General features: G+C 57.2%; 1 protein-coding gene across 48 annotated transcripts in view; it reads right to left on the bottom strand.

The window, feature by feature from the left end:
- The window catches only part of BANP (BTG3 associated nuclear protein), a 128,165-nt gene that overhangs the window by 4,393 nt on the left and 106,122 nt on the right, over positions 1-17,650 (bottom strand). For 30 of the 48 annotated variants that reach the window (XM_065536793.1, XM_074026640.1, XM_065536786.1 and 27 more), the window contains 2 exons: positions 7,137-7,202; positions 757-900 (listed from right to left, as the gene is read on the bottom strand). In XM_065536793.1, coding sequence (XP_065392865.1) covers positions 757-900; positions 7,137-7,202 — 210 coding nt within the window. Of the gene's footprint in view, positions 1-581; positions 901-7,136; positions 7,203-17,650 lie in introns of all 48 variants that reach the window. The other 18 variants (XM_065536790.1, XM_065536791.1, XM_065536801.1 and 15 more) reach the window with 3 other exon arrangements.

The raw sequence follows: 17,650 nt of genomic DNA, 5'->3' as shown, positions 1-17,650 counted from the left end.
AAAGGGCTGGGCAGCAGCCAACCACCCGGCTGGAGGAAGAACAAGGAAAAGGTCCCGGTTGGGCACGTTCCCAAACCAGGCGGCACGGAGGCTGCGGGACCAAGCCTGCTCCGGGACACAGGGCCACCTTCCGCCTCCTGTGTTCAGAGCGAACAGCCCATGGCATCACGGGCTCTTGTCTGGGCCTCGGCCACCCTGGGGATGTCAGCACAGCCGCACCCTCAGGCGCTTCCGCCTGCGAGGTCTGGAGATGCTGGCCATGAGCCTACCAGGCCATCCACAGAGCACAGCAGACCTGCACTTTGTTTCGGCGGACGCCAGGGTCATGATGGCCCAAGGTGGCGGACGCCAGGGTCATGATGGCCCAAGGTGCTGGCTCTGCCCCAAGCTGAGGCCTTTGACAAGGGGCAGGGAGCTCTCGAGCTGACAGGGCCCCCATGCTCCCCAGCCCACAGGAAAGGGCTCCGTGGAGGGAGCACAGGGCAGAGCTTCACTTCTGCCCCTGAACTGACAAACATTTCCACAGGACAGTCTCCAGAATCAGTTGAAATTTAGAACTGGGGCAGGATCTACCTTCTCACCTTCACATTCATGGTGCGTGGGAGACGTGGAACCCTCAGATGGGCATCCGTGTCCGATCACATGCCCTCCGCACGGGAGGAGTCACGAGAAAGCCCCGGGGCCACGTGTGCCCGGTGGCAGCGGCAGGCGGCCGTGCCATCACTTCAGTGTCCCGGCGCGGGGCCCCAGACTCACCTGCGCCCCGGCCGTGTGGTCGCTCACTGGCGCCAGCTGCACGTACTGAACCTGGATGTCGCTGCCCTGGAGCGGTGATCCATCCACGCCCGCCGCCGCGGGGTCCGAGGAGGCCACAGCGATCAGCTGTGCGCCCTGCAGCACCTGGAGAGACACAGTCCCGTCAGTGGCATGGCCCACAACCCACGCGGCTCTGCAGACTGCACACCCTGAGCGGCAGGGACACGGCCTCAGGGCCACACCGAGGACTCAGTGGCACATCCTGTCTCCCCATCACTCTTGGGTCGCGTCAGGTCCAGGGAGAGTGTCACTGAGCCTCTGCTGGATCTGTAACTCCCCCTCAAGCACCTACAGAGCGGACAAAAGGGGGAAAAAAAAGCAAGGCAGAGCTTCCAGAGAGAGCAAAAGCCAATGCCACAGGGCCTCCTGGAAAAATCTCAATGGCAACCATGAAGAGCACAGGCTCCCAGAGTGCCAGTCAGGGCTCAGACCCAAGCCAGCACCATGAGGGAGGCTGAGACCCAAACCCTCCCCATTCCCAAGGCAGAGTCACCTCAAGGCCTCAGGGAGAGCAAAGGTGGGCACTGAGAACTCAGGAGAAGCTCGCAGGAAAGCGAGGCCCGGTTCCAAGAGGGGCGGAAGTGAGTCCTGGTGGCAGAGTCCCGCTGGCCCTCCCGACCTTCTACCACCTCCCAGAGTGTGGGATGAGAATGGGGGACAGGTGAGGGGCCCCTGGGTGGGTTCTGGTGACCCCATCGCCTGTGAGCACCTACACCCACTTCCCACTCAATCCACCAGGCGCTCCAACAGCCAGGCAGGCAGCTCCGGGGTCAAGAGGGCCCAGGCAGGCAGGTGGGCGGCCTCAGCTCTGAGGCACTCGACATGGGCTGTGGGGTCTTCACTTGAGGCTGCGTCCCACTATGGGAGGGCCAGGAGATGCACCCCACAACTTCCACACAGAACCGCACTCTACACACTGAGAGTCTCACTGGTGGCCCTGGGAAGAGCAGCAGCCCCTGTCCCAGGGCGCCCCACCCCATGGAACCTGGCCACAGCGGGCCTCCCGTGGGACCTGCCCTGGACGACAGCAGCACTGCACAGAGCAAGCATGGCCCCTGCAAACACACTGCAGAGACAGCCCCAGACCAGGGATTTCACCTACAAGTGCTTTAAAGACTAGACTTCACCTACATGTGCTTTTAAAAATGGTTATGTTTCTAAGCAAAGTTCACCTGCAATGCTAGAAGAGAAGCCTTTTAAAGACACAAAGTATAGTTTACTCTACACTGAGGTTAGCAAAGTATGGCGCCCAGATCAAACCTGCTGGCTGCTTTTGTACAGCTGTGAGCTGAGAATGGCTTTTAAATGATTTTTAATGGCAGAAAAAAAATGCAAAAAAAATTTTGTGCTACACAACAATTCTAGGAACCTCCATCTTCAGTGGGCATCTACAGGCCTGCCACATGCTGGCCTGTCATGACCCAAGGGCCATGCTGAAAAGCTGTAACGAGACCAGGTGTGCCCCCCAAAGCTGAAAACCCATCCCCTCTGTCCCTTTACAGACAAGCCTGGCAACCCTGCCAGCCACCACCTGCGAGCACACCAGCCTCGGGGGATCAGCCTCGGGGTACCAGCCGAGCCATGAGAATGAACCCAAGGAGCGTCAACCTTCTGCCTCGGGATTTTGTTGTCTCAAACAGATGCTATACTAGAAGGAATATGGCTAGAGTCAGCAACAGATGCTATACTAGAAGGAATATGGCCAGAGTCAGAACGTCCTGCTGGACTGTGGGGTTTCTTTACCCGACGGCCCCTACTGCAGAGGCCTCTGAGTCCAGGTGTCGGACGCGGGCCCGGCGCGGTCCCGGGGATTCATTCATTGTGCAGCTGGCCCTTCAGCACCACAGGGGTTAGAGGCACTGACCCCTTGTGCAGCTGAAGTCACGTACAGTCTCTGACTCCCCAGAACTTAACTACTAATAGCCCGTTGACCAGTGGCCCTACCGAGAGCAGTCAGTGAGCAGGTATTTCATGTGCTGTGGTGCGTACCATCTACTGTATTCCTCTAATAGAGTAAGTGAGGGAAAATGGGGTATTCAGAAAGGCACAGGCAGGAGGAAATACGGCTGCTATTCATTAAGCAGAAGCGGATCTTTATTAAGCAGAAGTGAATTGTCACCCAGGCCTTCATCCTCACTGTCCGCATGCTGACTGGGGCTGGGGGGAAGAGGAGGAACAGGAGGGGCTGGCCTTGCTGTCTCAGGGCAGCAGAGGCAGGAGAGAGAGAGGAGGTGGAAGAGGAGGCAGGCATGCTCAGTATAATTTTTATTGAAAAAAAATCCACGTATAAGTGGATCCTCATAGTTCAAACCCACATTGTTCAAGGGTGAACTGTAGTCTTCCAAGGAACAAACGTTAGTCTTTTGGTGATGGACAGAAAGAGCAGAGCATTGTGAAGTACGTGCATTGACATCAGAACACTGACAAAGGGGCTACTGGCCCTTGGGTCCAGGTGCCATTTACAGAGGAGAAAGTGAGACCTGGGCAGGGGTAGGGGCAGTTTAGGGGCTGGACTTCCATCACACAGCAGGGGGGGCAGAGGCCACACAGAAGCACCTGGGTTCCCGAGGTCCCACAGCGACAGCACGCCATTCGGAACCCAGCCTGACGACGAGCACACTGAGGTTTCTGGACTCTGTTTCACAGGATGGGGCAAGCCCACCGGAGCGCCGTGCATCTGGGCCTGGGGCCGCAGCTGGGCTGGGTGCAGGGATAGGGGCAGGAGAGGGAGCAAGTCCCTATCAGCCGCAGAGACTCTGACTCAGACCATGAGGCTGGTGCCGAGGGCGCCCAGGGAGGTGGAGCCCCTGGAGAGAGGAACTTCTTCCCGAGGAAGGAAGGGAGAGCAGACGTTCCTGCCGATGTGCAAACCCGCCAGTAACTTTTCAGTGATGCCTGGGAATAGGCCGGGCAAGGCTGCACTTGGAAAGCGGGCAGGGGAGGAGCTCTGTACTCAGCTCCACCATGCACGGAGGCAGTCGCTCTGTCCTGCATGGATCCGCAGCCACCCACGTTCCTGCCCCAGACCTGGGCTGGTGCCCACTGGAGGAGGCAGCCAGCACCCGCACTGGTGGGCTCTTCTGTGAGGACCTGCCAAACTGCATTTCCCACTCATCACAGCACAGGCCCCGAGAAAGTTCTGGAAAAAATATCCTCAGGGGCTGTCCCAGAGGTGTCTCAGGGCTGTGAATAAAGCAAGCTGCCTGAACCAGTGTTTCTCAACTATTCCTACCAGGCTGAGGCCTTGAAAACTCCTGACCTGCAGGAAACGGTCTGCCCGGCGCAGGGACTTGACTGGTAACTCCCAAGCGTCCACCCACCTGCCTGCCCTCCACGACAGCAGGGGGACCCTGGCGCAAGCTCAAGGTTCACGCCAACCAGGTGACCACCAGGAAAGCCAAGCCTTGGGTGAGCAGCAAAGGAGCACACGGCAAACCCGCGCCTCCTCCATCCCCAGCTCTCGGGAGCCTGTGCCACAGCCAGAGCTCTGCAGGGGCCACAGGTGGGCCGAGTGCACGACGCTTTCCACTTTGGGCACCTCTGTCAGACACCCAGCTCTAAGCCACATGTGAAAACGGAAACGAAGTGCGTGGCCACACGCAGAACGGTGCCACTCCAAGCACCTCCTCATCACATACGTGGAGTGTCACAGACTGACGACAAGCAGGCAGACAATGGGGGGAGGGCACGTCTGTTGGGGATGGAGGGGGCACTGACACATTGGATGCTACAGGGAGGCCTCGAGCGACGTGTAACTGTGGGAAAGCAAGGTTCAGCTGGGAACACTGCCAGGGTCCCCTCATCTCAGGGTGTAACCAGGCAGGAAGGACGGAGTGGGGAGTTTGACAGGTTGGGTGGAGACCTGGGGTTTACCCTGGGGTGGAGCAGGGCGAGGTCAGTGACAGGGCGGAGGACCAGGACTGGGGCAGCTGGCCGTCCAGGGCAGGGATGGCTGGAGCACAGCACGGTGAGCGCTGTGAGGCGCAGGGAGGGGCGGGCACTGGGGAGCAGCTCTGAATGGGAGCAGCAGCAGCTGACCCCTTAGATTTGGAAATAGTGCCAAGGAAATACAGGACTCTGAAACTCTGGCATAAAATACACACAAAGTTATCTCAAATCGGGTTTGAGCAGTGGCAGTGCAACAGGTGAGGTGGGGCTGCCCTAGAGCCCCTCAGGACACAGACCCTGAGTCCTGCCTTTGGCTGGGGGGGGGGGGGGTAGGGGCGGCACGCAGCAAGGCACAGGGTCACAGCCTGGGTCCAGCTCGAGTCTCCTCCCTGAGGGAGGCCCCGGCGCAGATGTGGTGTAGGTGGGAACCACCCAGCATTGGGCAAGACACCTGGGCGACATTGGCCGGGGGCTGAGAGGCCAAACAGCTGTAACGCCCCACACCCAGCCCAGCGACTCTGGCCCCCTCGGCCCCATGAGACCAGCCACACAGGCCAGTTGGCCACTCCACTGGCATCAAAGCAAAGAACACACTGAGTGGCAGGCGGCACAGAGCTGCAAAGGGTTAAAGGTCAGCGGTCTCAGCTTCCCCCACACACCTAGGCCCTAGGACCCTGCCACGTGCTGTGTGTCCAACACCAATTAATAAAAAAGTGAGTGCGCATTCCTGTAACTGGGTTTCCAGGCGAGTACAAAACTCAGCAAAAAATTTGCCTGGTACCTCCATCCAAAAATGTCCAGGTCGCTGTGGCAACGTGCCCCAGCCGACGGCTCTGACCTCTGCCGGGCAGAGTCACCCAGCCTCGCACAGCCACTGACAGCACCGCTGCCTCCCCTCTGCCCTGGAAGACCCTCAAGTCTCCCAAGGAAGTAAGAGGAAGCACCAGCACCACTGGGAGCCGCGTTTTGAAGGCTAATGGCAAAGACACACACAGGCAACGTAGGCAAGGTTTGGCACCTTTCGGGGGGGGCGGGGGGAACTGAACAAAATGATTCAATGTTTTGAGTTTTTCAAGAATCTATCAACAGAAATTTCTAGTTTCATCCTTGATTTATGGAGTAGGATCTTCTCATTTCTGCCTCAAAACTACATTTTTCCTGGCAATGTGGTTTTAGTTTACATGAACGCAGCTCAGCTGAAAATAAACAGAATTTTAGGAAAAAGGAGCAGGAGGCACTTGTTTTTGGGAACAGAGGCCAGTGTCAGAGACCGAGTCCAAGCTGGGTTCCTTTGAGCGCCTCCTGGCTGTGGGCATGGCCGAGGCCCTTCATCAGGCAGCCAAGCCCGCAGCGCCCAGCAATCCACAAGGCAGCACCAGTGCCACAGAGAGAAATGACACCAAACTCCCAAGTTTCACTCAAAGGAAAATTACTGCCCCTTGGTAATGTCACCCTTGGGGGTGAGGAATGTTCCCTGGACATTTACTTCTCGTTAATACATTTATTGGGCAGTTCAGTTCCACATTCGTGAACCTCATCTCAGAGTCTAAAAGCTGTGTACTCTGAGGGACCCCCCGGCAGGGGGCCCTTTCGTGAGGAAAGGCTCTTTTGAGTCCTCGGTGCTCTAAGGAATGTGTCTGGAAGAAGCCCCGTCTGCCCCAAGGCCACCTCGCATGGTCACAGCTCGCCCTGCACCTGCTGCAGTAACGGGACGGCGGAGGCTGCTCGGACGCTGTCCCAGGAGTGCAGAAGTCGCAGGCGCAGGTGTACACCCTCTCCCGCTCCCGTCCCCACCAAGAACCCTAAGCTGGGCAGTGGACCCAGGAGGGACAGGAAGGAGGTAGAAGGCAAGCATGGCGGGGGGTCCTCCCAGAGCGGAGCTGCTCTGCTGGCGACACCGTGGGGCTGGGATCCTGCGGGCTTCCCGGGATTGGGGTGCCCTTCCATACCTCGCTTTGTCTGTGCTCTAGCTGAGCAAGCATGCAAGCTGGTCCTGCCCACCAGCCCAGTTCTCCTGAATAAAAACAAAAGCAAAGCCGGTCCCTGTTCTCCTCCCTCCTAGGTTACCAGTTCAGCCTGAGGGAACCATCGCCACGGTGCTATCAATTTTCTGAACAAAAGATGGCGAGAAATCCTTCCCCCCGGTTCCTGTCATGTCTTCAGAAAGCACCTGCAAGCGCATCTCACGGCAGCTGGCTGTGCTAGGTAGAGCCACCCACCCCACCAAGACACCCAGGTCCCAATCCCTGGGCCCTGTGCTATGACTTTACATGGGCAAAGGGACCTCACAGATGTGGCTCAACTGATCACCCTCACATGGTGAGATGACCCTGGATGGCCAGGTGGGCCCAGTGTCATCACGGGGGTCTTTAAAAGCAGAGGCTCCTCCCAGCCACAGAGGGTGGGGGAGATGGGATGTACAAAGGACTCACCTGGCCACTGCTGGCTTTGAAGACGGATGGGGCCAGGAGGCAGGGGATGCGGGTGGCCTCTAGAAGCTGGAAAAGGCAAGAAAACGAATTTTCCCCTGGAGCCTCCAGAAGGACCAACCCTGCCTTGCTTTCAGCCCACTGAGACCCAGGATGGGCTTCTGCCCTCCGGTAGAGCCATGGGGTCTGCGGTCGTTTGTTACGGCAGCCACAGGAGCCTCCAGCCAGGTCCCCAAAGGGCTCTTTATTAAAACATCAAATTCCCAAACAGCAAAAACAACAGAAACAAAAGGCCTGGCAGTCTGTGCCTTCAGGGCGGGCTGGCAGCTGCAAGGAGAGCAACCACTCTTTTCCATTAGAAAGAGTTTGCACTGTAGGAGGTTTTAAAAGCCAAAACAAAAATTGGAGGAGAAAAAAAATGAACCGTCCTCTGACTCGTGTTCCCCTGGTGGCTACTGGGCTCTAGCTGCTTCCCAGGGCCTCCTAACAGCCTGAGGGCCACGGCCCTCAGAAGCTGAAGGTGGGGTCCTGGCTGTCTCCTGTCCCAGCCAGAGGAGTGCCCTGGGGGCAAGAGGCAGCATCCCCACCCGCATGCAGGTACCAGGCTCCCATCTAGCACTGCCAGCCATGGGGGCCTCCAAGGGAGTCTCTGTGTCTGGAAAAAGCATCATTGTTTTTTAAGGGAGGAAGGCATGTCCAGGAGGGGTCCCCAAGCCTCCTCAGTGAGTGCCACGTGGTACCACACAGGCACCCAGCCTGGCGATGCCCTCTCCTCGGCAAACCCGAGTGGAGGAAAGTCAAGGGGAAACATGGCCAACCCAGTTCTGGCCTGGACACCTGACTGCTTCCTACGAGCATCTGTCCACGGGAGGCAGGTGAGCTGTTTTGCTCATTCAAGGCCCACTCACTTCCTGAACCCTAAGTGAATGGGCACATCTGTCCTCCAAACAAAAGCCACTCTCCCAGTTCCATGATGCCACCACTGCTTCCAAGGGTGCTAAGGGAGATGAAGCCACTGTCCCTGACCACAGGTAACCACAGAGCAAGAAGGGTGCAATGGACGCACAGGGCGGTGGGAGCGCTGCCATGGAGGCAGGCCCCGCTGTGGACACACACCTGCCTCACCATCCACCACCTCGCTGTCCACCCCCTCCACTCTCCCCCTGCTCCCCTGCACCTCTCAAGCCCCCGGTACCTCCTGCCCCAGCCTCGCGCTCTGTTGCCTCTGAAGAGAGACCCCCAACCCTGGTCCCCCAGTGCCAGTGCCTGCTTGTGGTTGGCCCCCACAAGAACACGAGTTCCAGGGCAGCAACAAGGTCTATGCCTTTGTTCCTCACAAAAGCCTCAGTACCTCTTTCTTCAAATCTTACAAGTACATTAAGTGTTTCGCTCATTTCTGAAAAACTTATCAAGACAAAATCAACATAGAAACATTTGAAAGTCGCGACTTTTCAAATGCATTCCCAGTTGAGAACATTTTCTACTTTTATTTCCATTTACCACTTGGGTATGCCTACCTTCATTGTTATTGTAAAGCTGCAAAGTTAGATTCTGAGGTTTCCGACACTGTAATTCTTCCAGTGTAATAAGCTGCATAGATCGTGTGAAAAGTCATGTCACTGGCAATGCTGGCAGGAACATCATCACTGTCAGGATGCCATGACGTGCCTTCCACAGCCAGAGGACGGCAGAACCGTCTTGGAAACCAGCAACACAGTTTCCCAAGTCTCATTAAGAACAGCTGTGATCTGATCTTAAACTCATCTATCAAGGGATCTTTTAAAACGTAAAGTGATTACAAAACCAACACAGGAGCTTGTGCATAGAAGGCGAGATGAGAAATGACCAGCGGTCACCCCACCGAGGGGCTGAGGGTCCTGGCTGGGAGGGGACTCACTTTCTCTATGGACCTGGTGGATTGTTTCATATTTTTGCCATATGTGGATTTCATAATGAAACACTGAATTCCTATTAACTAAGCAAGGACGCCAAGCCGGGCCATGTGGGAGGGCAGGGAGGACCACGACAACACAACTCCTCCTTCCGGGACCAGCGCCCAGGCCAGGGCAGAAAGCGTCCACGTCGGGGGGGGAGGGCCAAGAGGCGAGAGCCGAGGCACTGGGCCTGGAAACAAGGGAACTGCGGTCAGGGGCAGATACTGAAGGGCAGTGCCGTGAAACCTGCAGAAATGAAGGCATGGCGCACCCTGAGAAGTCATGCAGAAGGCGGCGGTGCGCCCTCCGTGTGGCTGCGCTGCTGCAGGCTGAGGGCACCTCCATGCACTGCGCAGCCTCTTAAAACACATGGGAGGCTGAGATACAATCTGTTGATTTGGACTTGATTTTAAATTGGTAAAGAGTAAAACTCAGGGGTCAGATCTTAAATGCGAAGCAGCAAAAATGAGGTCGTGCCAGGGTCCCCGCAGAATGCTGCACACCCCAAGATAAGTGCCCTGGATCCGTGCAGTCGATCCTGCTGCTGGGAGGACGGAGCCCCGCGACAAAAGGAACCCCAAGTCTGATGCAGGCCTTCAGGGGAAGAGCAAGCTGGGCTGAATTCCCACTTGGTGCCCAACAATGAATGTTCAATGCCTTCTTCCCTCTCCCTGCCGGCTTTATGTCTGGAGCCCGGCCCCGGTCTGAGGCATTTCCAAACCGGCTCTGGAATGCAGAAACCGCTCACGGGAACGGACAGTGTCCTGGCTCCCAGGCTCCAGTGACGCCGGCCTGCGGCTGAACTTCAAGCGGACTTCCCAAAGGGCAGCACCTCATCATCTCGAGGGAGGCTTGGGGACAGGGCTGGAGACACGTGCTACTTTCCCAGCTCCATTCAGAGGGTTTTCCCCTGAACATTTCCGAAACCGAGCCAGCTGTTTTCAGATAAAAGAAAGTGGCAGAAGGTAGGAATGGGAGCAGCCGACTGAGGGAATCCCGGCCTAAAAGCACTGCATTTTGAGCACACACATCTGGTTTCCTCTATCTACTGAGAATGCAGGAATTCTGTGTAATACGTAACTGAGATCATGCTAAACTGGTGTAACTCTAAGGTCAACGCAAGAAGCCCAAGGACTTCTCAGTACTATTCAGATACAAAATCCTGAATCTAACCAAGAATCCACTCAGGCGCAACGCAAAACCAAACCAAAGACCCCCACCCCCCATGCGCTGAAAGGATACACTCTGAACACTGCTGAAGTGTGTGGACAGAAACGAGGATGAAACCGCTAATCCACAGGGATGCTGGCAAAGCCAGGAAGTCCTTTGTGTTTGTCATTCAGCTTTGAATCCAACTTGTCAAGGTATGAGGGAAACCTAGATGTTCATTTCAAAAGTAGCTTCCTCATACTAGAAAAATGAGGTGCTCAGGCCGGGCGCGGTGGCTCATGCCTGTAATCCCAGCACTTTGGGAGGCCGAGGTGGGTGGATCCCCTGAGGTTGGGAGTTCGAGACCAGCCTGACCAACATGGAGAATTTTGTAAAAATACAAAATCAGCCAGGCGTGGAGGCACGTGTCTGTAATCCCAGCTACTAGGGAGGCTGAGGCAGGAGAATTGCTTGAACCCGGGAGGCAGAGGTGGCAGTGAGCTGAGATCGCGCCATTGCACTCCAGCCTGGGCAACAAGAGCAAAAATTCTGTCTCAAAAAAAAAAAAAAAAAGAAAAAGAAAAGACAAAAAAGCCCAAGGTGCTCAGAGAAAGAGGCTCATCCCAGTGATGCCCCCAACTGGCCTAAAATCTTTCTCCTATGTCCCTACAGCAAATGCCAAAAGGCCACATCATCATTCTTAAGCCTTTAAACCCACTGATGGGAATACTAATACGTGTCCTTAAATTCCACTTCTAATGCTTTTCACAAACCAAATCCCCCATTAGTGGATGGTCAGAAACAGCGCACACGCAGGCCAGCGCAGGCAAACGCAGACACCCGCTCCTCCTCCAGAACAAGAAACAGCGCACACGCAGGCCAGCGCAGGCAAACGCAGACACCCGCTCCTCCTCCAGAACAAGAAACAGCGCACACGCAGGCCAGCGCAGGCAAACGCAGACACCCGCTCCTCCTCCAGAACAAGAAACAGCGCACACGCAGGCCAGCGCAGGCAAACGCAGACACCCGCTCCTCCTCCAGAACAAGAAACAGCGCACACGCAGGCCAGCGCAGGCAAACGCAGACACCCGCTCCTCCTCCAGAACAAGAAACAGCGCACACGCAGGCCAGCGCAGGCAAACGCAGACACCCGCTCCTCCTCCAGAACAAGAAACAGCGCACACGCAGGCCAGCGCAGGCAAACGCAGACACCCGCTCCTCCTCCAGAACAAGAAACAGCGCACAGAGGCTTCTTGCAGACCTCAGGGTTTAAGTCAGCTGATCCAGCGTTTTAGAAAATCATCCTTCGGGCCAAAAAGGCTAAGTTTCAAAGCTAACAGGCTAACAGCTATAAGCCAGATTTACAGCCCGGAGCGATGGCAAGATGCCCCAGGGGACCCCACAGTCACACAAAGGTGCCTCCTGGCAAGCGGCACACACAGCAGTCCCCACACACGGCAGTCCCCACGCACGGCAGTCCCCACACACGGCAGTCCCCACGCACGGCAGTCCCCACACACGGCAGTCCCTACTGGGCACAGCAGCCCCCACGCACGGCAGTCTCCACGCACGGCAGCCCCCACACACGGCAGTCCCTACTGGGCACAGCAGCCCCCACGCACGGCAGTCTCCACGCACGGCAGCCCCCACGCACGGCAGTCCCTACTGGGCACAGCAGCCCCCACGCACGGCAGTCCCCACGCATGGCAGTCTCTACTGGGCACAGCAGCCCCCACGCACGGCAGTCCCCACGCACGGCAGTCCCCACGCACGGCAGTCCCCACTGGGCACAGCAGCCCCCACGCACGGCAGTCTCCACGGTGCTCCGCAGCTGGCTCCAGCGGTTCAGCATGAACCTCAAGCACAGCCTTGGTAGAAGGCAAAACAAAGGCTAAAAACTCAAAGGAAGGGAAGTGGAGGCCTGCGAGTGCCGCCCACCCCACCCTTCCAGCAGGGCGGTGCTCCTGGGAGTGACCTTAACCATGCGTGTGTCTTGGGGTCTTCTGACTGACTGGGGCAGGGTGGGGGACACTTAAGAACACAACCAAAGTCAACCCCGAGGCCTGTGGCACTCCCCATGGACCACAGGTCTCTGGCTTCTGGATGGTGAGAGGGAGGGTGGGTGGGCAGGGGATGAGGAAAGAGTGGGAAGAAAGTAAGGATGTATCTGCATGACGCGTGCACAAGCCTCCCATCGCCATGGTGTTGCTCAGGCGTCCCCAGGAAAGGGAGAGGGGCAGGTCAGGGAGCCCGGCTGGGCTGCCATCCAATTTCACATCTCGAGGGCTGAGAGGCCAGCCCAGAGCTGATGGTGAGAAGAGCCTGTCCCTCCCCGCAGAAAGAGGCCACCTCCGCGTGCCTCCACGCACCCTCCAAATGGCACCCTTCTTGTGGCTCTGGTCATTTCTTTAACTTGGAAAACTTACTGTACGGCAGAAAAAAACACGTTTGAAGCCACTGTGATAGGGCAAAAGAACGAACTTCTAAAAACACGTGACCCAGCATTCCCGCTAAGCTCACTTCAGTCAGAAACCTCCGCACAGGACCGCTCGCGTGTCCAATGTCAGCTGCTCTCCCTCCTAATTGTGATGGAAAAACGCGGCTTTTAAACAGAGGGTGGGCCAGCCTTCCCAATCTCAGCCCCACACTGACCATCCGAGTGGAGGAATGACAAGCAGGCCAGACCAGGCTAGGCTGGGGAGACCCGGGGAGACCCAGAGAGACCCCTCGTCAGGTGGTCTCTGCCCGGAGGGCAATGCATGGTGGTCTCTGCACACACTTCAAACTGTGTTATGCTTAGAAACACACGGCCTCACCACTTGTGCTGACAGCTGGTCGCTATGCACTGGTGGGTAACAGCACCTCGGTACACTTCTCACACGAGCCGCTCACACGTCAGCACCTTTGGCCGCAGCAGACCATCCCTCACTTGGGTAAGTCAGAGCACCCACCATCTGCAGAGGAAGGCCCAGAGACGGACGGCTGGGCCAAGCCAGTCTCACCACACACTACACAGAGAACCCCGCCATGTGCCCACACATTACACAGAGAACCCCGCCATGTGCCCACACACTACACAGAGAACCCCGCCATGTGCCCACACACTACACAGAGAACCCCGCCATGTGCCAACCTCAGCCCTCCTGGGGTGTGTGTGTGCAGGTCTGGGGGCTGAAAGTGAGCCTTCCGCACCAGGCTATGGCTCCAGGTGACTCCACCCCAATGGCAGGTCTCAAGTGCACCTGACCTAGGCGCATTCAGCGGGGTGTCCATGACCATGCGGTCTCACACAGGGAGCAGAGAATGGGGCCTGGCGTGTGTCACATCTGACAGTGAGGTTGGTAGGGCCCTGACGGGACGCAAGGAGTAGCACACGTCTCTGTCGGGAAGCCCCAAAGCACCCAGAACCTCACCAAACTCACATCTTCCTGCAAAAAGCTTCATCTGTGTTGTTGGGCCAGGGCTCAGCACACGCCTGCAGGAATGTGGGGCCGAGGCGAGGCAGCGGCCATCATTCTGCCGAAGATGGTATGGGGGTGGGGAGGGTCCTGTGGCCTGAACCATGTCCCTTGAAAAGCAACTCTCAAGAACTTCTGGTACCTGTGAACTTGGGCTTAACTGAAAACGGACTCTGCAGACGTGAGTTACGGTGAGGCCACGCTGGGCTCAGGTGGGCCCTACCCCAGTGACAGGGGCCTTATGAGAAGAGGCAGATCTGAACACAGAGAAGCAGAGAAGGGGCAGAGATTGGAGCCGTGTGGCCTCAAGCCCAGAACAGCAAGCACTGCTTGGGAAGGGCGTGCCCCCTCGCCACAGCTTCATACACCTCCTCCACCCTACCCCGCCCCACCCACCGCCCCGCCCCACCCACCGCCCCGCCCTTACAGCAGAGCCTCCAGAAGCAGGCCCTGCCCACACCTCCTGACATGGGGCTTCTGGAATTGTGAGGGAATGGACTTCTGTCATTTCTAAGGCCTGGGGTGGGGCTCACAGCCTAGGCCCAGTCTGCCCACTTCCAGGTCCTCAGCGGGAATGCGGTAACCCCACGCCCCTTGGCCACCTGGTCTTCTGTTGCCAAGGCTTCTGGTCTATGGCTTCCTGAGAACATCCTGAGGGCCCCCTCCTCCCACGTGTGGCTCCCCGCAGCAAGCTCAGAGGGGAGTGCCCCCTGCCCTCATAAAGGGGGATCTGAAGACCTCCCAGCTGCCTCTAGACACCCTCTCCCACTCCTCCCTTGCAGGGCGGGAGCAGGTCTATGGGAAGCACAGCTGCAGCAGCTTGACGCTGCCATGGATCCTAATAAAAGAGCTGCTAACATTCAGAAACAACGAGCATAGATAGCTTAAAAAGCCAAACTTAAAAAGGCATGGTGACTCACGCCTGTAATCCTGGCACTTTGGGAGGCCAAGGCTGGCAAATCACTGGAGGTCAGGATTTCGAGACCAGCCTGGCCAACATGGCAACACCCCGTCTCTACTAAAAAAAGAGACAAAAATTAGCCAGGCATGGTGGTGTGTGCCTGTGATCCCAGCTACTTGGAGGACGAGGCAGGAGAATCGCTTAAACCTGGGAGGCGGAGGTTGCAGTGAGCCTAGATTGTGCCACTGGCCTGGGTGACAGAGAGAGACTCTGTCTCGAAAAACAAACAATCAAAAGCCAAACTCCAATTTCCAACTCAGAAGAACCTGCCCTTTCTTCAGAAGGACTGCTAAGTAGCCTGACCCAGTTGTGGAGGACTGAGACATCCGTCCCTTACATGCAAGGGGCTGTGGCGTTCACCCAACTCAGCACAGGCAATGGCAGCTCTGAGGTTTGGGCCCCAACCCACCCTCTGGGAAGGAGCATAGCCTCGGGGCACCCTCTCTATCTGAGGCAAAATCCCAGAAAACGCCACATTTAGGCAAGAGCTACGGTGAGAGACACATGGAAACCGAATAGCCAAAAATGTTTTCAGGCCTAAATCCCCTTTCTGCACGCACAGCAAGGTGCTCCACCCCAGCATCTCAGCAACCTTGAGGCCTGCAGGTGATGCACCATGGGAGCAGCATGTGATCAACACTGCGTGTACAAAGGGCCCCAGGACCGCGCCATCCTCATGGCCCGACAGAGCAGGATTCACGTCGGTTCTCCTGGAACCATCAGAACTCTGGCTGCCCAAGGACGCATGTCACACGTGTGGCTGATAAACCTCTCCTCTCACAGGACTCGGCAGGGAAGCCAGGCAGAGCCTTCTGCCCCACAGTGAGGGGCTCCCTCTGGCATCTCACCGAGTGCCTGCCTGGGGTCTAAGCTGCTCCCCAGGCGCCGGGTGTGGAGGAGGCACAGACAGAGGCCCTACCACAGGTATGCACAGCGCCCCAGGGCTGGCTGAGAAAATACATGTGGGCCCGTGACCCCTTCCCCTTCCCCTTCCTCTTCCTGCCGGGGATCCTGTGCTCACGCACCTGTGGGAGCGCTCGGTTTTGGATGACGTGGTTCTCCCGGCTGCAGTCATGGCTACCTGCGAGAATCTCACAGGCCAATCTCCAGGGAGGTGTCCAGGCTCTGCAGCGGGTTTAACGCACCACCTCCCGTTTTCCGCAGAAACCCCAAGCTGCATCCTCAGCCCCGCAGCCGGAGAGCGCTGGCCTCCCTTCCTGTTAGAATTCCATGTGGTGTCTTCAGACACTCACGTTGGGAAAGAAAAGCTTGGTTTAAATGTGACAATTGCTCATCTTTACTCAGTTTGTTCTTGGCAAGTAATTTTGAGGTCAGCAAGTGGCCATTATCAAATCAATACCAAGAGTCAGAAACCCCTGCAAATGTTTTTCAGGTTAAAAATATTTCTCCAAACTTTCTCCACGTGAAAAACACCTAAGCAGCAACAATGACAGCTCAGCCAAGAGCAGGCACCTCTGGGAGGAGCTGGCGGGGAAATGGCTGCGCCCGTGACCTGCGTCCGGACGGTGCTGCTTTCAAGCCATTACTTTCTTACACTTGCATGAAAAACAAGAAACCAGAAGGAACTCTCCATCAGAAAGACGGTGTGGGGAGCAGACTTCATCATGGTGATTCCAGTCAGAAACGGCCACAGTCCAGAGAGAGCTCAAGCTAAAGGAGTCACGCACGGACACATCTGAACTGAGCTTATTTTATAAAATGCCGTAGTGAAGACTGTAATCACTCATACTGCAACCAAGGCATTGGCTTTCTCATCCCACACAGAACTGTGAGGGGAATTCCTGCAGGTGATGCCAGCCATGAGCTGCCCTCCACAAACACCCCGGACGCTGCCCTGGTCCCGCAGGCCCTGGCTGAGCGAGGCTCATGTCCTCCCTCGACAGGAAGGAGAGTGTCGGCCGGCCTTCCCTGCTCTCCTCGCGCTGTGGCCCACAAACCCACCGCCTGCTGCCTGACCCTGAGGGCATCGACACAGGGAGGGCGCAGCGCTCCCCTCCTCAGTCTTCAGATGACAGGAAAGAGAGTAGGACGCCGACTGCACAGTCACGGTGCCCCGCATCCTGCAGCAGCACGGCCCTGGGCTCGGCAGGGTCACAGAGCGACAGCAGCATGGCCCCGAGCAGGGCTTCAGAGAGGGGCGGACCGGGCCTGGGGCTCTCACCCCTGCCGTCCACTCCCATGCGGTCCCAGCACTGACCCAAACATGCCAGGCTCCTCTGCCAAGTGAGCACACTGAGCACCTCGTGAGCTGGGTGAGGAAAGCCTTGGGAGTTAACATGGGGCTGCTAGGGCTGCTGACCACATCGCAAGGCCAGCATTTGGGCCAGTGTGAGGCCCAGCACCCTGAAGGCAGGTGTGAAGGAGACCTGCAGTTGCCCCACACAGGCCCTGATAGTGGAAGCCTGGGGAAGGTGGGGAGCAAGTGCTCACATGTAAAAGGGAATCTTAGACATGTGAGTCGGGAGGGCACAGCCCGGCATGGACAACACGGCCCTCTGGTGTGTGTCCTGCTGGGTGCCAGGCCTAGAGTCCACCGTGGACAGCACGGCCCTCTGGTGTGTGTCCTGCTGGGCACCAGGCCTAGAGTCCACCGTGGACAGCACGGCCCTCTGGTGTGTGTCCTGCTGGGTGCCAGGCCTAGAGTCCACCGACCGGCTGCAGTCTCCAATCACATCCTAACAGCTCAGTTGTCAGCCCTATGGATGCACTGCTCAGCCTAAAATGAGCAGGTGCAGGGACCACAGTGGGTTTGCTAGGAGGACCCAGGTGCTGGGTGGATGGCATGGAGGTTATCCTGTGATGTTATTAATAGCTCCAATTTGGGGCCAGGTGCAGTGGCTCACGCCTGTGATTCCGACTCTTTGGGAGGCCGAGGCAGGCAGATCACTTGAGGCTAGGAGTTCGAGACCAGCCTGGCCAACGTGGTGAAAATCCGTCTCTACTAAACATGCAAAAATTAGCCAGGCATGGCCGGGCGCAGTGGCTCACGCCTGT

The sequence above is a fragment of the Macaca fascicularis genome, chromosome 20, assembly GCF_037993035.2.
Source record: "Macaca fascicularis isolate 582-1 chromosome 20, T2T-MFA8v1.1".
Classification (NCBI taxonomy): domain Eukaryota; kingdom Metazoa; phylum Chordata; class Mammalia; order Primates; family Cercopithecidae; genus Macaca; species Macaca fascicularis.
This window is presented reverse-complemented; position numbering and strand designations above follow the sequence as displayed.